This window comes from Gossypium hirsutum, chromosome D09 (genome assembly GCF_007990345.1).
Source record: "Gossypium hirsutum isolate 1008001.06 chromosome D09, Gossypium_hirsutum_v2.1, whole genome shotgun sequence".
NCBI lineage: Eukaryota > Viridiplantae > Streptophyta > Magnoliopsida > Malvales > Malvaceae > Gossypium > Gossypium hirsutum.
This window is the reverse complement of record NC_053445.1, coordinates 955,016-972,488: the sequence shown is the minus strand read 5'-3', so window position 1 is coordinate 972,488 and position 17,473 is coordinate 955,016. Positions and strand designations below refer to the sequence as shown.

The 17,473-nt window shown below is 28.9% G+C and overlaps 1 protein-coding gene across 1 annotated transcript; it reads right to left on the bottom strand.

Annotated features, from left to right (window-relative positions):
• Window positions 1–9,867: 9,867 nt before the first annotated feature.
• LOC107931307 (uncharacterized) lies at window positions 9,868–14,503 on the bottom strand. Its single transcript, XM_016863166.2, has 6 exons — window positions 13,807–14,503; window positions 13,385–13,477; window positions 13,040–13,298; window positions 11,360–11,474; window positions 10,633–10,800; window positions 9,868–10,070 (listed from the first exon to the last, which is right to left on the bottom strand). The coding sequence occupies exons 1-6, from the start codon at window positions 13,900–13,902 to the stop codon at window positions 10,034–10,036; spliced, it is 768 nt and encodes a 255-aa protein (XP_016718655.1). The 5' UTR covers window positions 13,903–14,503; the 3' UTR covers window positions 9,868–10,033.
• Between the last annotated feature and the right edge of the window lie 2,970 nt (window positions 14,504–17,473).

Here is a 17,473-nt window from a genome sequence, read left to right as displayed (position 1 = left end):
CTAAGCTCGGTCTATTTTCTAAATTAATCTTATTTTTTAGTCTTATATTTTTACTCAAACTCTCCTACTTTTTGAACAAGTTATCGAATCGAACCAGTCACCTGACCCATAAAAAGTCTATCTATATTAGCTTTGCTAACTTGCGCCAGGGTGCATGATTTGCCAGCTTTTTTTTTTTTTTTTACAATAAATTTTGGATATAATGATAAAACAAATTGTATTTTAAGGAAAATTGAGTTTTAAAGTTAGATTGTAAATTAAAATAAATGTTTAGATTTTATTTTGCTTTATGTCAACCCAAAATTGAACCAAAAAAAATATTTTATTTAAGAATATATTTGAGTGCTTAAAGAGAATATCCTCTAATGAAAGAAAATGTCAAGCTTTTATATAAATTTTGAACCCTAATATAATTTCTTTTATAAAATTAGATAATATATATTATAAGGTCTAAGACTTAAAAGTTGATATGAATAACTTACTTAATTGATGGTATTTATTATTTTAAAAAAAATTAAATAAATAAAATTTAAAATCTTAAGTAGAATTTAAATGGGTTAAATAAATTTTGAAAATTTGCATAAATTTTTAATGAAAGAAAGTAAAAATATAAAATTATTATAAAGAATTTGTCTCATTTGCTTGTTAAGATTTTATCAGTTATAGAGTGGTAGATGTTATCCGCTTATAATATGTTGTTATATAGAGATAATTGTTGTAAGCCTATAATAGAATTTATATCGTGAATTTCTATCAAATAAAAATTTTGAGAATTATGTTAAAAAAAAGAAATAAAGTGAAAATCAAATCAACAAAATTAAAATGCGTATATTAGGTGATTATATTATTGTTTTTATGCATATTTTATTTTACATTGTTTCACATGATTAATTATAAAGTTCATAAATCTAACAAGTACAATTAATCAATATTAAATTAATTAATTTATCACGAGTTATTAAATTTAAGTAATCAATTTATAAATTTATGATGCTCTGAATTCATAGTAGGATTTTTAATTAGGAAACTTAATAGTTTATTGAATTGATATATTTAATTCCTCTTATTGAAGATTATTTTCATTTAATAAAATATGATTAATAGAAATTTTTCATTTGAAATTTAAATATTTTAATTAAGATCATTTTTATTATAGGTTTGTTTATAAGAAATAGCTATAATTTCACTTAAAATTTTAAAATTATAGAAAAATAATTTAATAAATAATGTACATCATAACTATGGATGTTGTTGTTATAAGTAAAAAACTGTTATAGAGGATTAAAATAAAATATAAGAAATCAATTCTACTAGAAACTTGGTTGTTATAGTAAAATGTTATTATAGCGGGTGGTTGTTATAAAGAAGACTGACTGTGTATATATATTATTTTAACTTATCACTTATAGTATTTATATATTTGTTAATTTTAAAAAAATCAATTAATTATCAATTGAGTTATAGCTTGATTGGCATAGGTATTGTTGCCAATGTAAGAGGATATAAAAACTAGTATATATTATATTAGAAAATCTAAGACTCAAAGTTGATGCGGACCACTTACTATTATTTAAATATATAAAATTTAAAATCTTAAGTAAAATTTGAATGTGATAAATAAATTTTGAAAATTTTGCATAAAATTTATAGGTAAGAAAATAAAAATATATAAAATTATCATAAAAATAAATAATATGATCATAAATATAAATATTATTTATCTTAATGTTTAAATTTGTTTTATTAAATTTTTAAAAATTATCATTATAATTTAATTTAATTTAATTTAAAATTTATTTTTAATTATTTCATTAAATTTAAAAATTATCATAAAATATATTTTTGAATTTAAATTTAAGATAACTAGATTTATAAATTTTTTATTTTTAAAAATTTTAAAAGATTCTATATAAATGTCCACATATATAAATTTATTTAAAAAATAATATTTTAATTGGTTTATTTTTAAAATATCTTAACCCATATTCTCACTTTCAATTTTTGTTCGATATGGCGTCAATTATCTTAATCTATATCCATGTCACAATCATTAAAAAATATTTGTTAAATTTGTCTTTTTCCTAAAATGATAAATTTATAATTTTAATCCTCTAACTTTCAAAAATTCACAATTTAATCCTTATCGAATTTCATTATTCATACTTTCTCTCTAAATACTTATTTCAATTTTGAAATATTTATCTTTTCTCAAAAACCAATATTTTGAGTATTACACATTCTTCTTGAATGGCTTGAGTAATATTGGCTTAGAACTTTCACCATTTTCCTTTGATTGAGAAGCTTTAACAAAAATTGCGAGGCTTTCCATTATAGATTTCTTTTATCAACAAAGCCTAGACCTTCTATGCTTGGATCTCTTCTTATTGCTACTAAAATCTCATCAAGTTTGTTGTTACTAGTAGTGAACCTTTTAAGGATAAGCTTGGTCTCTGCAAGATCCTTTTCTCACAAGATTATCCAGTTCCTCTTTAAGAAGAGCCTCGTTAGCAACAACTTGTTTAATCAACACATTCATCCTTCAAATGTTTGTTTTCTTGTGATAAGTGAGTGTTGCTTTCACATACTTGTCCCTATTTGCCTAACATTTTAGTACCTTCCTAACTAGTTTGGGATTAGAATACTCTTCACCTAAGGCAAGAGCCTAATTTGATAAGTCAAACAACTTGGCATAAAAATCTCCAATTATTTTTGTTCTTGCATCCTTAGGTTCTTAATATTGGAAAAAAATTTGATTTAAAAATGATTTTTTGTAACAGCAAAAAATTAAAATTTGAAAGTCGAGCCAGTTTGTGATATTTATAACAATAAACTTTTCCTGAAAAGTACCTGTATTTTGTGCAAAACGGATCTTAGACGTTCCTGAATTTTAACTGAACGACCTTTTATGCTATTCTTGTACCACGAACCGCTTTGAGTGTGGGAAAGGAAATCACAAATCAAACACAGAACCGAAACTAATTTTTTACTTTCAGTAGGAAAGTAAATCTCTCTGTTAATAGAAACATTTAGAATTGTTATTCCTAAAAAAATAGAATTTATACTTAGAAAATAAATTCACACTATTTTCGGGCAAAATAAAAATATCTCAAAGTTTTGTTATATTTAGCCCTACCACTGCCATCTATTTATAGGGAGAGATAAAAGAATCTTGGTTGAATTAGTAGAATACAAATAGTATTTACCTGATAGAAAAACTGGTCCCCTAGTTTTACTAGGAGAGAGGGGCGGCACACCCTAGGTAAATATACTAGGGTTATCGCCCCTCATATGTATTATGAGGAATTTTGGGTCTCTCTTGTATTGAGTCATATTATATATGCTTCATGAACTTCTAATCTAGTACTTTATAATTTAATCCAACACAATACATGTTTTTCTAGTTCTCAAAATAAAAATTATTTATTAAATTAATTTAAATTAATTAATTTTACAATTAAATAATTTTCTCAATAAAACTCTAATTAAATAATTTTGTTCATTTGATTCTTTATGCAATTCATTTCTAGTTTCAACAAGCTAGCTGAGGGATTGATTGGATCTATATAATTAGGGCTAAAATGATTTATAATTAAGTTTTAGCTTTTCTCTTATTAATTATAAACTCATTTTGTCATGAAGTCATTTCACTGTAGTATCTTCATTGGGATAAATTCGTTCTCCCAATATAATCCTATTTTATCTTATGGTAACCATTACATATTCCTTTATAAAAAGTCAATCACTATCAAAATAATAATTAAGTCATTTATCACAAAGACAAACGACCCGTGATCACATTTACTTTTCATCTACCATGTAATTCCAATGAGAGGTTATAATTTACCTATTTCTTAGGCTATGATTTCTACTGTTGTGGATGATGCTACATAATGTAGAATTTGTATACCCAACGCACCAACTTTCAGTTCTTTATTTATTTGAACTTAGGCTTTTACTTACATCAAAGTATACGAGTCACACGTACATAGTCCATCAACTACTCAGGATTAATGCATGTCACACTATGAACGCCACAAGTGAATCAATCCATAAATAGATTCAAGATCTATTCTACTTGGGTCCTATCCGATGTGCTGTTAGTCCAATCAGTCACATCTATGTTTCTATTGTAACGACCTGAAAGTCAGTGATATTGGAAATGGTGGTTCGGAATTATGTTTTCTGATGATAAAATCAGTAAATATTATTTATTAATATTTTCGAAGGTATTATAGTATTAAACTAAAGCTTGGTCTAATAATTTTGGTTATTTGGAAAATTAGAAAAAGTACAAGTGTATCGGTTCTAAAGTCAGTGGTTTTAGAAATTGAGGTATCAGGACCTTGTTTTTGTAAATCGGACCTGTAAATTTTTTATTAAATATTTACAGAGTAATATTAGAAGTGAATTGAATTTCGGTCGGGTAATTTTATCGAATTAGAGCTTAATTAAGGTTTAGAGGCTAAATTGTAAAAGTAGTGAAAGTTCACTTACTATGTATTTTTATTAATTAGAAATGGAATAAGGACTAAAGTAGTAATTCCACCTCTTTATAATTATAGTGGACGGTGGTGGGGGTTTCATAATGTTTTATGTTATAAAATTTAATTAATAAATATATTATAATATATAATTGATAAAATAATAACATTATTAGAAAACATAGTTAGTGGGAAGAGAATGAAAACAATTTTCATTCTTTCTTCATGCAAGTCGAACCTTAAAAAGGAGAAGAAATATTCGGCTAAGGGTTTTAAACATTTCAAACTTCAATTGGTTAGTTAATTTATTCTATGTTTTTATAATTTTTATATTTTTGAAATTTCAATAGCTTAAGTTAGCTGACTCATATAGTATTTCTCGATACTATTAAATTTTGTGAATATTGTCATTGGTGACTAATTGAAGTTCTAGGGCTTAAATTGATAAATATTAAGTTTATAGTTAAAAATGACTAAATTATAAAGTAAATTGTTGATTTTGAGTATTAGAGACCAAATTGTGAAAAATTTCAAAATTTTGGGTAGAAATGAGAAATAGGGAGTTAAATTAGGCTTAGAGTGAAATTGGTATAAAAATTTGGGGTTTAATTTAGAAGCTATGTTAGTCCCGAATTTAGGGACTAAATTGAATAAAATGTAAAGGTTGTATAAATTAGCGATTGAGGGTGAATTGTTTGTGTATTGAGGAAATGTGTTGTTTATTTTATTCCGTAGCTAACGTCGACCTAGATTCCTCGAAAAAGAAGGGAAAAGACAAGGTCGTTGACGAATAGCTAGGAGTTTATAGTTTGTGTTTCTATAATCCAAACTATTTTGATTATTACATTTGTACAATGCATTGTATGGTAAGTTATAAGGTAAACTTCAAAATTGATTTGGTGAGATATATTGAAGTGATTGGATTGGTTATTTGCGTTAAGGATTAAATTGATTAAATGTGGAAATACTAAATACTATTTGAAATGTGAAATTGATTTTGATATGTAAATGAAATATATAGTTATTTCTATTAAGTATGGACATAAAAGTGAGATGACTAATGTTAAAACTCGTATGAATTTTGAAGAATGAAATTATGAAATTATGAAACTTACATGTTTCTTTGCATATCTTTTATTGCATTTTAATATTGTATTTTAATATTTCATATTATGTTTATATATTCAGATTATAGAAAATATCACTGAGTTATACTCAGCGTACAGTTTAGTTTTTTCCATTCGCAGGTAGGTATTTAGCGGTTCAATCGTCAACTCAGCATCCAACAGCTATCCCGAACTCAACTGTTGCTGAAGTGTTCTTTTGATCTTGATATGTACCTAGGTTGTTCTATATATATATATATGTAATGCTCTTTTTGTATTTTGATAGTATTTGGGTTTGTAAGTTTATAAGTATTGAATATGTATATATATATGTGTGGTTGATAGGAATGGTCATTTTGAAGATATCTTGCTAAATTAATTTGGTGTTATGCATAATGGATGAATAGTTAAAGAGTTAATATGCTAGGTGAGTTTATAGTTAATGCATAGTAGTGAGAATGATGGATAATAGATGGTTTGATCTCAACAAACAATAATGCTTTGGTGTAGGTTTTATAAATGAGATTGAATGCTTAGTTGTTTATGTTGAGGTACCTTAATGGCTTAATGGTTGATTATTTAGGTTGGTTGATCCTAATGATATATGTTTGGCTTAGATTTTGTTGTTTTGAATTAAGTTGTTTATGGATAGGTATGTTTAGATGATGATTTGCATGTCCTTAATTATGTCTAATTATATCAATTGAGTTTAGGTATGTTTTGGGCATAATATGGACCTTTTAAAAAGAGTTTTTTATCAATTCTGAACTCAAGTATCGATATTTTATCGTATGAACAGTTTTAAACAAACATAATATCTAGATGGTATCAAAATTTATAAAATATATGAGTATCGATACCTTTTTATAAAATATCGATACCCTTGTTTTGTAAAGAAAACAAAATTGAATTTTGGTATTGATTTTCAATAAAGTATCGGTTTGGTATCGATACCAACTATGAATTTTCAATATTGACCTTTAAACTTTAAAATTTTACAATTCAATCATACTACATGCCCAAAATTCACAATTAGGTCATTGTAGAATTCAAAATTGTTAATATGTTTGAATATGTATGATTTAATGATAAATTATTGAGATTTTGTTTAGTAAAGTATTTTTCGATTATTGAATTTTTTCGTAGCATCTTATTACTCGAGTCCGGCAATCGAGCTGGGTAAAGGGTGTTACATCTATGTTTTGCGAGTCATTCGCTCCGTTGCTCAAGAAAAAGTATCTCCTCAATTGGACTTGATAAATGTCATATTAGTCTTTCAATCAGTTTACTCATTTTCGGTTAGACTAAGGACATGTTTAGGTTTATCTACTAATATAAGCTGTCTTTTCGTATTACAATCTGACCACATAATATCGCTTAATATTAGTTAAACATTAGATAATTAATGAGTCAATATTTGCTTCCATTTTGGTTTGCGTGTAAAAATCGTTGAAGACAATATATAAAGGGTATTAATGTAATTTATAGATAATTTTATTAAACCAATTTATTTGAAAAAATACAAGTGTACATAGACGAAAATACTACACTTAGAGCACTAAATCCAACACTCAAACCTCGAAGTCAGCATTTTCATCTTCAACTGCTTGACGGTGGATGTTTCTTCATGTGCAGTCTCCTAAATATCCCAAGTAACCTTAGCAGTCTTGCATTTTGCAATCCTTTTAAACTTATGCATGTCAACTCCATAAAATATTGCATATAAGGCTTTTGAGTTAGCATTTGCCAGCTTCTCTTCCTTAATGGTCCATTGTGCTTCTGGCTTAATAACCTTTGCACCCTTAGTATCATTTTTGATGGTTCTCAACCAATTAGCACAACATACCGTGCCTTTTCATCAATGGGCTTAATATAAGCCTTCATGCGTGCTTTCCAGTAAGTATAATTGTCAACCTCTAGCATAGAGGGGTTTGAAGTAGATGAATCTTCCATAGGTTGAATCTAGCAACACTAGGGATCTCCGCTAGCTACTTTAACTTGTAAGCTCTTATACCAATCGAAGCTTTAAAAACATTGCAGCTGAGATATAACATATAAGTTAGGAAGGAGTGGCAAGGGAGTGGGCACTCCTTCAACACTGCATGTAAACAATAAACAAATAGAAGACATAAGAGTTGTTTGTGCAATTCAGTTTCCCTACATTTGTGGAGCTTAGCTAGAGAAATATCCACTATCTTCAACACTTAGAACAAGTGATCCTAATCTATCACAGACTTGTGATAATTTCCCCACCTTTAAACCTTGAAGGATTATACTCTCACCATTGAATCCAACCCAACAAATTTAGCTAGTAAAACCACAACATAAAATGTTTTACTATCAATATGCACCCATACAATAAAGTTTCTCACATGGATTCTTAATTCTTTCAGTACAATAACCTATACAAGTTTCTCAATTATATAGAATATTCTAAGACTTGCTAACATAAGAAGATCTATATCAATCCCTATTAAACAACAATAGAATATGTTGAATACAATAAAATAATAAGCACAAGGTAAATATTGACTCTTGATAGCTAAGCAATTAGTGTTTCAACTCAATCCAATATCCACGATCTAATGGATTAAATAGGATGATTCAATTCGGTCCAATTTCCAAAATATGATTCCCCAAGTGATATGATCTTCATTGATATCTAGATACCATCCATATATTCAACACAACTCATAAACATTGTTCAATAAATTGTCAATATCTCAAACATGAAAATGATCTCAAACAGCTCTAATGGTAAGGGAGTCAACACTCCCTTGCACTCAAACACCATTTCCATATTTTTTAACATAAAAATATTAAAAAGAATGATATTTTATTTAAAAAATAGTTTCATTAAAATTTAAGAGATATTTAAGAAAACATATTTTATGTCAAATATATAATAACTAATTTCTTATCCTGTGTTATGCACAAATTTGTTTTATATATATCTATTAAAATAAGTTCATTTATTAATTAAAAATAATTCTTAAGATCTGTATTTTTTGATAAATAAAATGATTAAAAATAAATTTATATAAATATGAATGCTTATTTTTTAGTCTTCATAATAATTGTAAAAGTGGTATATGATTTTTTTAAATACAATATTAATTTAACAAATAAATGATTATGTATGTAACTATTTCAAAATTTTAATGTAATTTCATATAAATTAATATTAGTATATACCAAATATATTTATATTCATGTAAAAAATTATTGTTATCACATAAATATGTAACTATTGTAAAATTTTAAAAAAAATGTAATTTAGAAAAAAATATTCGATTTATTGGAGTCAAACTCCACAAGTAGGATTAGAGGATTAACAAGTGTCCTATAGGGATGTAGTAAAATATTAAAAGTATTTTTAAAAAATAGACACAAGTTAATTTTTTAAAGCTGCCTGTGGAATAAAAAAAGTACATTGCCAGTTTACTAAATACTCACCCTTTAATTAATATATATACCAATATAGAAAAATAAAAGAATATATGCATCATCTATACTATTATTCAAGTCTTTGACTGAGTAGGTGTTACAAGTCAATTGGACACCAACTCGGTTAGAAAAATTATGAAAACGTCATTTTGTAATTAAAACAAGTTATATTAGTATTTTTTTATTTTTGAGGTAAACTACACTACCATTCACCCAACTATTAATAAATTTCTTTTTTGTCCCTTAACTATGAAAAGTTATAAAATGACCACTCAAATATTAGTAAATTTTTTTGATCACTCAACTATAAAAAGTTACAAAATAATCACCCAATTGTTTAAGTTTATCTTTTTTTATCACTAGCGGACTAATAGAGACAGCTTTTAAAATCGACATAATAATAATTTTATCCTTCAACATTTATAATTATGTCAAATTAATCTTGATTCTAAAAAAATAACCCTAAATATTTACACATTTTGTAATTTGGCCTCTCTCTTTGCTTTTCTTAAAAAAAAAAGATTTTTGCAACATACAAATTCCAATGGCATCTACCATTCATACCGGATATCAGAAAGGATGAAAGGTGTTACAGTACAAATGTTTATATATATATATAAGAACATATGTATGTTAGACAAATGTTGTTTGTTATTTATGTTACGTAGAAGTCTTCTTGTTGAATTTATTAATAAAGGTAAATCGGATACTAAATGTGTTTGAAGTAGCACCTATATAGCATTGATATTGACATGTATGCTCTTAAGGGAATCGAATGAAGATAGCTTTTTGAACTAATCCAACAATTTCCGAATTTGTAATTTTGTTCTAAATTCACAAAATTCGTATGAACTATATTATTTTAGTACGGATTTACAAAGTCCTTGCTAACAATTTAATAACAGCAACAGATACTGAGAGTAGGCATTGAACATAAATGGATAGTACATAAGTTTGTCTTCATATATGTGCATGAATGCTTCCACCACCAGTTTGATCTCAAAGTTTAGGAATAACAATACGTAAAAATCCATCTCTGCATCATTAGAATCAATGGAGCCATCAACATGAGTATAAACTGTTTTAACTTTGTGCAGCTGTATGTACTTCATTCCTTCCATTAGTCACTTTAAATAGTGGTCGTTTGTATTTTAGTCATTTCAAACTTTTTTTTTTGTTAATTTGGTTACTCCTCCATTTACTGGTAACGGAAAAATTAACGGTGCATTTTCACATATAGTTTTGAAGTGATCAAACTAAGAACGACTTTTATTTCGAGTAACTAATGGGTAGTTTACCCTAATTTTAGAGTCACTAACGTGAAAATGCACAGTCAGCATCTGTTGCCATTTAACAGAGGAGTGACCAATTTCTTTTCTTGGGTGACCAAATTAAAAAAAATGGAGGTAACTAAAATAAGAACTGACCCCTATTTAGAGTCACTAAGAGTGTAGATTACCTAAGTTCTAACAGATGTGAAGATGCTATAACTCAGGAAGAAATGTTACTTTTTGTTTGACGAAAATGTTAAGATGACATTCAAAAGCAAAAGTAAAAACTCAGAGAAGAAATCAAGATATATGATGCTTAGAACTTACAGAAACTCAGCTGAGACACTGTCCCTGTTTACATTAGCAGGAAGTGGCCACACAACCTGGTAAGGCCCTTGTGATATCTCCCTTTTGTGATATGCAGAGATTGAGCCATCAGAGCAATCAGCAGCTAGTTTCCAACAATGGCTAGACCGTTTACCCCTCACCGTTAAACTGTTGGGAAACAAAATTCTTATCACATCAAATGTGAAGATCAATTGCGTTCACTGCGGGTAATTGCAGTCACTTGCAACAAATATTAATCTTTGTATTAGAAATCAGATTGCATTTTGTCCCCTCTACTTAAAAAATAGACAAATTAGTCCCTGTACATTAGAATAAAGAGTAAACTAATTCTTCTATTAAAAATTTCATCTATTTTTTACTGTTAAAAACTAGTCTCTATATGTCAACATGAGGTACACGTGACACATCAGGTGTAACTATCTAGCTATTTCATCAGCCACGTCAGTTTTTAATAGTAGAAATGAATGAAATTTTTAATAGAAAGGACTAGTTTGCTCTTTGATCTAACGTACAGGGATTAGTTTACTCATTTTTTGTGTAAAAAAGGCAAAATGCAATCTAACTTTTAATACAAGAACCTTCATGATACTTTTACCGCAAAAATAGTGATGGTAACATTGCATTTCAACTACTATTTGTATCCTATTTATGACTCAACACATATATGAAATGGGAAGAGCTTAGTGTAAGAATAGATTAGCCTTACTTTTGGTCATCAACCTCCACTCTAATGTCACCAATGCTGACACCTGGAACTTCAACCATCATAATATAATTGTGTCCAGATTCTGCAACATCCATCTTAGGGGACCATTTAGTGCCTGCATGAAATATAAAAAAATTAGATCAGATTCTCATTCACCATCGAATATTGGCAAGAAGATATTATGTTTCTCATTCTAAGAAAGGATGATGGTTGACTTTTCTTTATAACAATTTATGTCATTAAAAGTAAATCATGCTACTGCAATTTGCACCTAGGTGCACTCCTTTTCAGATCGAATATTGCATCGCTAAGTATTCAACCACTCATTAGATTGTGAAATGGTAGTAGGAGAAATAAGAAAGCCTTTACAAAAGAAGCTAAAAAAGGATTATATATGGGTATGGTCTGAGGACGATACAAAATATATAAGAAAGATAAAAAATAAGCTAAAAGATTTTCCAACACTTTATCAACCCCAAGAGGAAGATCTAATGCTTTTAGAAACAGACGCCAGCCAAGAATATTGGGCAGGAGTCTTAAAAGCTAAAAAACAAGATAATGAAGAAAAGCTTTGTAGATATACCTCTGGTACATTTACAGGAGCAGAATTAAATTATCATAGTAATGAAAAAGAATGGCTTGCTGTAAAGAAAGCTATTTCAAAATTCAGGATATATCTATTACCCAAAGAGTTCGTTGTTAGAACTGACAACAAACAATTTGGACCATTCATAAGGAACAACATCCAAGGAGATTACAAGCAAGGAAGGCTTTTGAGATGGCAACAATGGTTCAACTATTATAAGTTCACCATTGAACACATCAAAGGAGAGGATAACCATCTAGCAGACACATTGACCAGAGAACTCGCGGAAGTGCAGGTTTAGGTACAATGAAGAAATACTACGAGCTGAAGATCAAGGAACTGGAGCTACAAGAGGAGCTGAGGAAGATCCAAGAGGAGCTTAAAAAACTCCAACCAGCTGAAGGATCAAGCAGCAACAACCAAGTAGCAGCAGAACCAGAAGCAGCAGCAGCAAAACAAAGCTTCAAGAACATTCTATTGGAGCAAGAAAAACAGAAGCAAACTCTGAAAGAAATAAGCCTGAGACCAGAAGAGCCCAAGCCCAAAGAAAAGTGGTACGTGGTACTTACTGGACCAAAAGCAGGAGTATTCCCAGAGAAAGAAAAGGAGCTGATCAAAGACCAGCCCAAAGAAATTGTCAAGGAAGCCCAAACCAAGTTAGAGGCCCAGACAATAATGAAGATCCAGCAAATCCAAGGAGCGGATCTAAAGAAAAAGTTCGTGATGCCAGTCATCAGAAAAGACTTGCCCAACGGACCATTAACAACAGGCCATGAGCAATTCAGCTTTGAGGAATGGAAGAGATATTATCCTCAGATTACATTTTGCCCCCTTTACTCAAAAAATGAGCAAATTAGTCCCTCTACATTAGATCAAAAAGCAAACTGATTCTTCTGTTAAAATTTCCATCCATTTCTACAAATAGATGAAATTTTTAACTGAAAAGGTACTTTTATCGTTGTGAAATCCATCTAGCCTAGACAATTTGCTTATTTTTGGGAACTTGACATGTAAGAACTATAAACTGAAATCAACAAGGTAAGACTAAATGCATAGAAACAAATACATCTTGTTCAGGAACTAAATTGACTTACCATTAGATATGGACCAACATGTATTCTTCTTAGATTGCAATGGCATCTTATCACTTGTATTTTTATTTGGTCTAGCAAACTTAGGAGGGTCAGGCATGGATAATCTCCAATCTAGTCCCAGAGGTTCTATTTTTGATAAATTTGACAAGTTTGAATCCATCATTGTAGGTCTAGAAAATAATGGTGCTTCAATAGCATTAGAACTCTCCAATGGAGTGGAAACGGATTTGGGAGGTGCAAAACACTGAGGAGCAGTTCTCTGGGGGCAAACCAACATAGAATGGTTGAGTGAGTTGCAGCTAAATTACAGAAAGAGCAATTTATTGCAAAGGTAAAGGTGAGTACCTCTGGTCTTGAAACTTGTCTCATGAAGCAAGCTTGAAATGCTGAACCTTGACGTGCAAAGTACATTCTATTATCACATCTCCCACTACAGTTCTGTACCCAGCAAAATTCAATTAACTTTGTAACACCATTCAACAGCAAGAAAGGAAAGAGATGCAAAATTAATCAGAAATCATATAACCCCCCCCCTTTTTCTATAGGAAAAGCATGAAGGTTTCTGTCTCAAATATTTCCAAGATGAAATAAATATGAATCAAGTCAACTCTAAATTCATCACAAGGTAGAGCCTTACAACCAAGTTTCATCTAAGAACCATGTTTAGTTCTTGTAAAAGAAGAAGTAACATATTAAACCCTATTCAGTATAGGAAAAGGAGTAAAAACATGCAGAGATGACAATAACTGGGAAATGAAAAAGAGTACCATGGGAAGAAGGTGAGAAACAGATAAAGTATCATCACAGGGTGAAAAATGGGATGCAATGTTGCTGATTCTGCGTCTTGCTGTTTCGCTTTCCATTGTCGTTTCTTGTTTTCAAAGATGGAAGGGATATGGCTTTGCAGCTTCTCTACAAATGTTGAAGATTTTTAAGCTGTGAGTAATCAAATATCTGAGTGAAAAAAGATATTTTGTTTTGGGTGATGGGACATCGTTCATTCAAATATCTAACAAATGAGATACAAATATCAGTCTCAGATATTTCTCATTCATAATAAAATCTAATAACTTCGAAAGAAAGATAAATACTAAATGAAATTCATCTTTCTTTTTTTATAATTTTAATTTGATCCAACTTTTACAAAATTAGTTTATTTTGATATATTATATAAAAAATAATTATATTAATATAATATTAAATAAATATGTACACACTTAAATCAAATTTAAAATTTTACATACACCTATGAAAACAATTTAATTTTAATGTATATAATTGTATCAAATTGAAATGTGATATATAATATATAAAATCGACTTGTAAAAAGCTTTATATAAAATTTTTTTATAGGGTTATCAATTTTCCATTAAATAAATGAAATAAGTTTTCATTGGGCTTGGATGAAAAATTGCACTTTTCTTCAGCTGCTAAACCATGATTATATTATATTTTTATGGAAAAACTGTGTCAGTGTCTTCAAATGTCCATTTATCAACAAAATTCAAGTTTGTAGTGTTAGATGTTAGATGGATATTAAGTAATTTTTCATTTTTATTATTTCGATAACCTAAAAACCACTTAATCTCATCATTGCATGATACCCATTGTAAGAACCATCAATTCTCGTCACTATCCAACACTTTGAAATGGATTCAAGCTCCAAGAGACGCTTGAACTATAAGTATGGGAAAAATAGTATGTGGAAGGAGGTTGGGATGGAAAATTGAAGTTATGAAGTGAGCAAATACATTTAGAGTCAGATTAGTATTACATCTATGAAGTATTTTTGAGACTGTTAAGATAAAAATATTGCTAGACAATATGCTTTTTGAGCTTTTCAAAAGTGTTTTTGCACTTTTGAGACAAAAAATGCTTTGCAAAAACACTTTTTAAGTCAAAAGCAAAAGCAAAAAATTTTAACTTTTGAAAAGTAATGCTAAACTAAGTCTTAGGCTAATATCTCCATCCAAAATGATGCTTCTTGTAACATCCGCGTTTTAACTCGGGGTTAAGTATAGTGATGGATCGGGTCAAGAATTTGTATAAAATTTTTGAAATATAATAAATAGGAATTTTGAGTATTAAATTAGGAAGTACATAGATCCAATAAGAAATTAAAAAAAAACTCTTTAGATAGGAAATTTTAAAATAGATACATTGATTTAGTTGAAAGAATAAAAAAATTGTTGTGGCCAAATTAGGAAAAATATTAAGTTAGGAGATATATAATAGTAGAGGAAAGGAATGAAGGATTAAAAAGAAATTTAACCAAAGTGTTGTATGAGTCATACTAGGAAATATGAAAGATGAGGAAGGACAAAGTGGTAATTAGCCAAGTGGATATTTATTAGGTGTAATGATGATGGTAAACGTAAAAAGATGGATGACTTAAGGACTTAGTAACAATTTGACCATTTTAATTAAAAATATGAGATATTTTAGTGGAATGGTGTAGAAAAGTGGAGAAAAGATGAAAGATATCATATTTTCTCAAACACCAAACCGTCACTACTTCTTCTTCTCCCCCCAACTTCCATTCAACTTTCTTTTAATTCTATTCATGTCATTCCATCATAGTTGAACCATCCATGCTTCAAACCTTCATTTTTCTTTGAAATTTCTTTAGTAAAAAATCAAAGAGCTAAGGTAAGAAATGATGAAATTATCATACCATACATGTTTATTTTTATTAAATAGTATAGGAAAGTCACTTGATTGTGGTTTTTTTAACATATAAATGATATATGTTTTATATGAAATTGAAGAGAAAGAAAAGAAAGGAGATGACCTAATTGAAGAAAAAGGGAAAGAGAAGGCTAAGGAGTGAAGGAAGAAGAAAATACATCATCTGAACCTTTTTGTTGTAAGTAGTACAAGATTTTTAAATTATTTTTATTTAAATGCTTATATTGTAGTATGAAATTACTTAGAATAGAAATGTAAAATATATATTTAAATTTGTAAATGGATAAAAAAGAAAAAAGATTAGATTATGAAATTATGAAATTTGTAAAGAAAATTATAGGTGGAGAATATGAAATGGTATATTGTTTGAACACTAAGTAATGATGTTGTGGTAAAAGTATATGTGTGAAAAAGGTGTGATAATTGTGATTTGTGAAATGTGGACTAAATTGTAGATGATAGAGAAATGAGAAATCTTTTTCGAAATATTTATGTAAAGTATTTAAATATATGAAATGCAGCTTTAATGCCCAAGTAGACAGAATTTAGAGCTACTAGGATATTAGTGGCATGCCATTAAGGGACCTTAGCGCGCTCTCCGATTATTAGCATATTAGTGCTCTCTATTTAATAGTGCATAATAATGCACCTCTGTGTTTGTTCCGTACATTTGGTATGTTCTATAAAGTCTACTTTAGGATAAGAATATGAGTTGTGAACAAAAGTGAATCATTAATGTGTTGAGGTAAGTTTAATAACTTACAAAAGGTAAGTTAAATTTCATTAAAGTAAGGTATAGTTCAAGAAACTTGTATGTGTGTAAATATGTATTAGTTGAATAAGTTGTGTAAATATGTATTAGTTGAATAAGTTTAAAATATTATGTTATGTTTCATTTATCTATTTAATTCTTGTAGTTCTTACTAAGCCTTCACCGGCTTAACGTGTTTATTTTTAACGCTTAGGTACAATTAGACTCGAAAAGGTAGAGTGTAACACCCCTAACCCGTATCCGACGCCAGAATAAGGTTACGGAGCATTACCGAATTTACAATCAAACAAACATACATTTCATGTTCATCTCACATTCAAATCAAAAACCATTCATAATCAATTATATAGTCCCTAATACGAGTCCTCGAGGCCCAAAATAGACATTAAAAGCAAATCAGGACTAAACCGAGTACTTAAGAAATTTTTCGAAAAAACATAAATTTTTTTTCAAAGTGCAGGGGACACACGCCCGTGTGGCCAGTGTAACACCCCCTATCCTGAATCCGTCGCTGGATTAGGGTTACGAGGCATTATCGATCCAAAAAACTGTTCAAAACAGTATCGACCAATCATTCATAAAACATATTCATTCTTTGCCATCATTTAATCATCAAAACGTCCTATATCATAATAAGCATGCTAAACACAATTCCATCATATACACCATTTTCAAGCTAAATCAAATGGCTAGAATTACATTTCAAAAATACACTAATGTTTCACTAGCCTATACATGCCATATACCATATATACAAAGCTTCAAAAGTACCAACAAAATGATCAATAGTGCGATGACGTTTCCCGATGATCCCCAAGTCCGAGTTAACTTCGATAATCTATAAAACAGTGGAAGAATGCACAAAGTAAGCTTTGGGAGCTTAGTAAGCCATAAGCAAATAAATCATATCAATGAAAATTATAAATTCAATTAAACTAAATTGAATTCAAACATATCACAAACACATATACGTT

Bases quoted from the DNA above. Each gene is read 5' to 3' on its own strand.
- LOC107931307 (XM_016863166.2), bottom strand. From the start codon at position 13,902: ATGGAAAGCGAAACAGCAAGACGCAGAATCAGCAACATTGCATCCCAT. The intron at 13,299-13,384 runs GTACTCACCTTT...GTTTGCCCCCAG, and splicing joins GACAAGTTTCAAGACCAGAG to AGAACTGCTCCTCAGTGTTT. The intron at 11,475-13,039 runs GTAAGTCAATTT...TATTTCATGCAG, and splicing joins ATGTTGGTCCATATCTAATG to GCACTAAATGGTCCCCTAAG.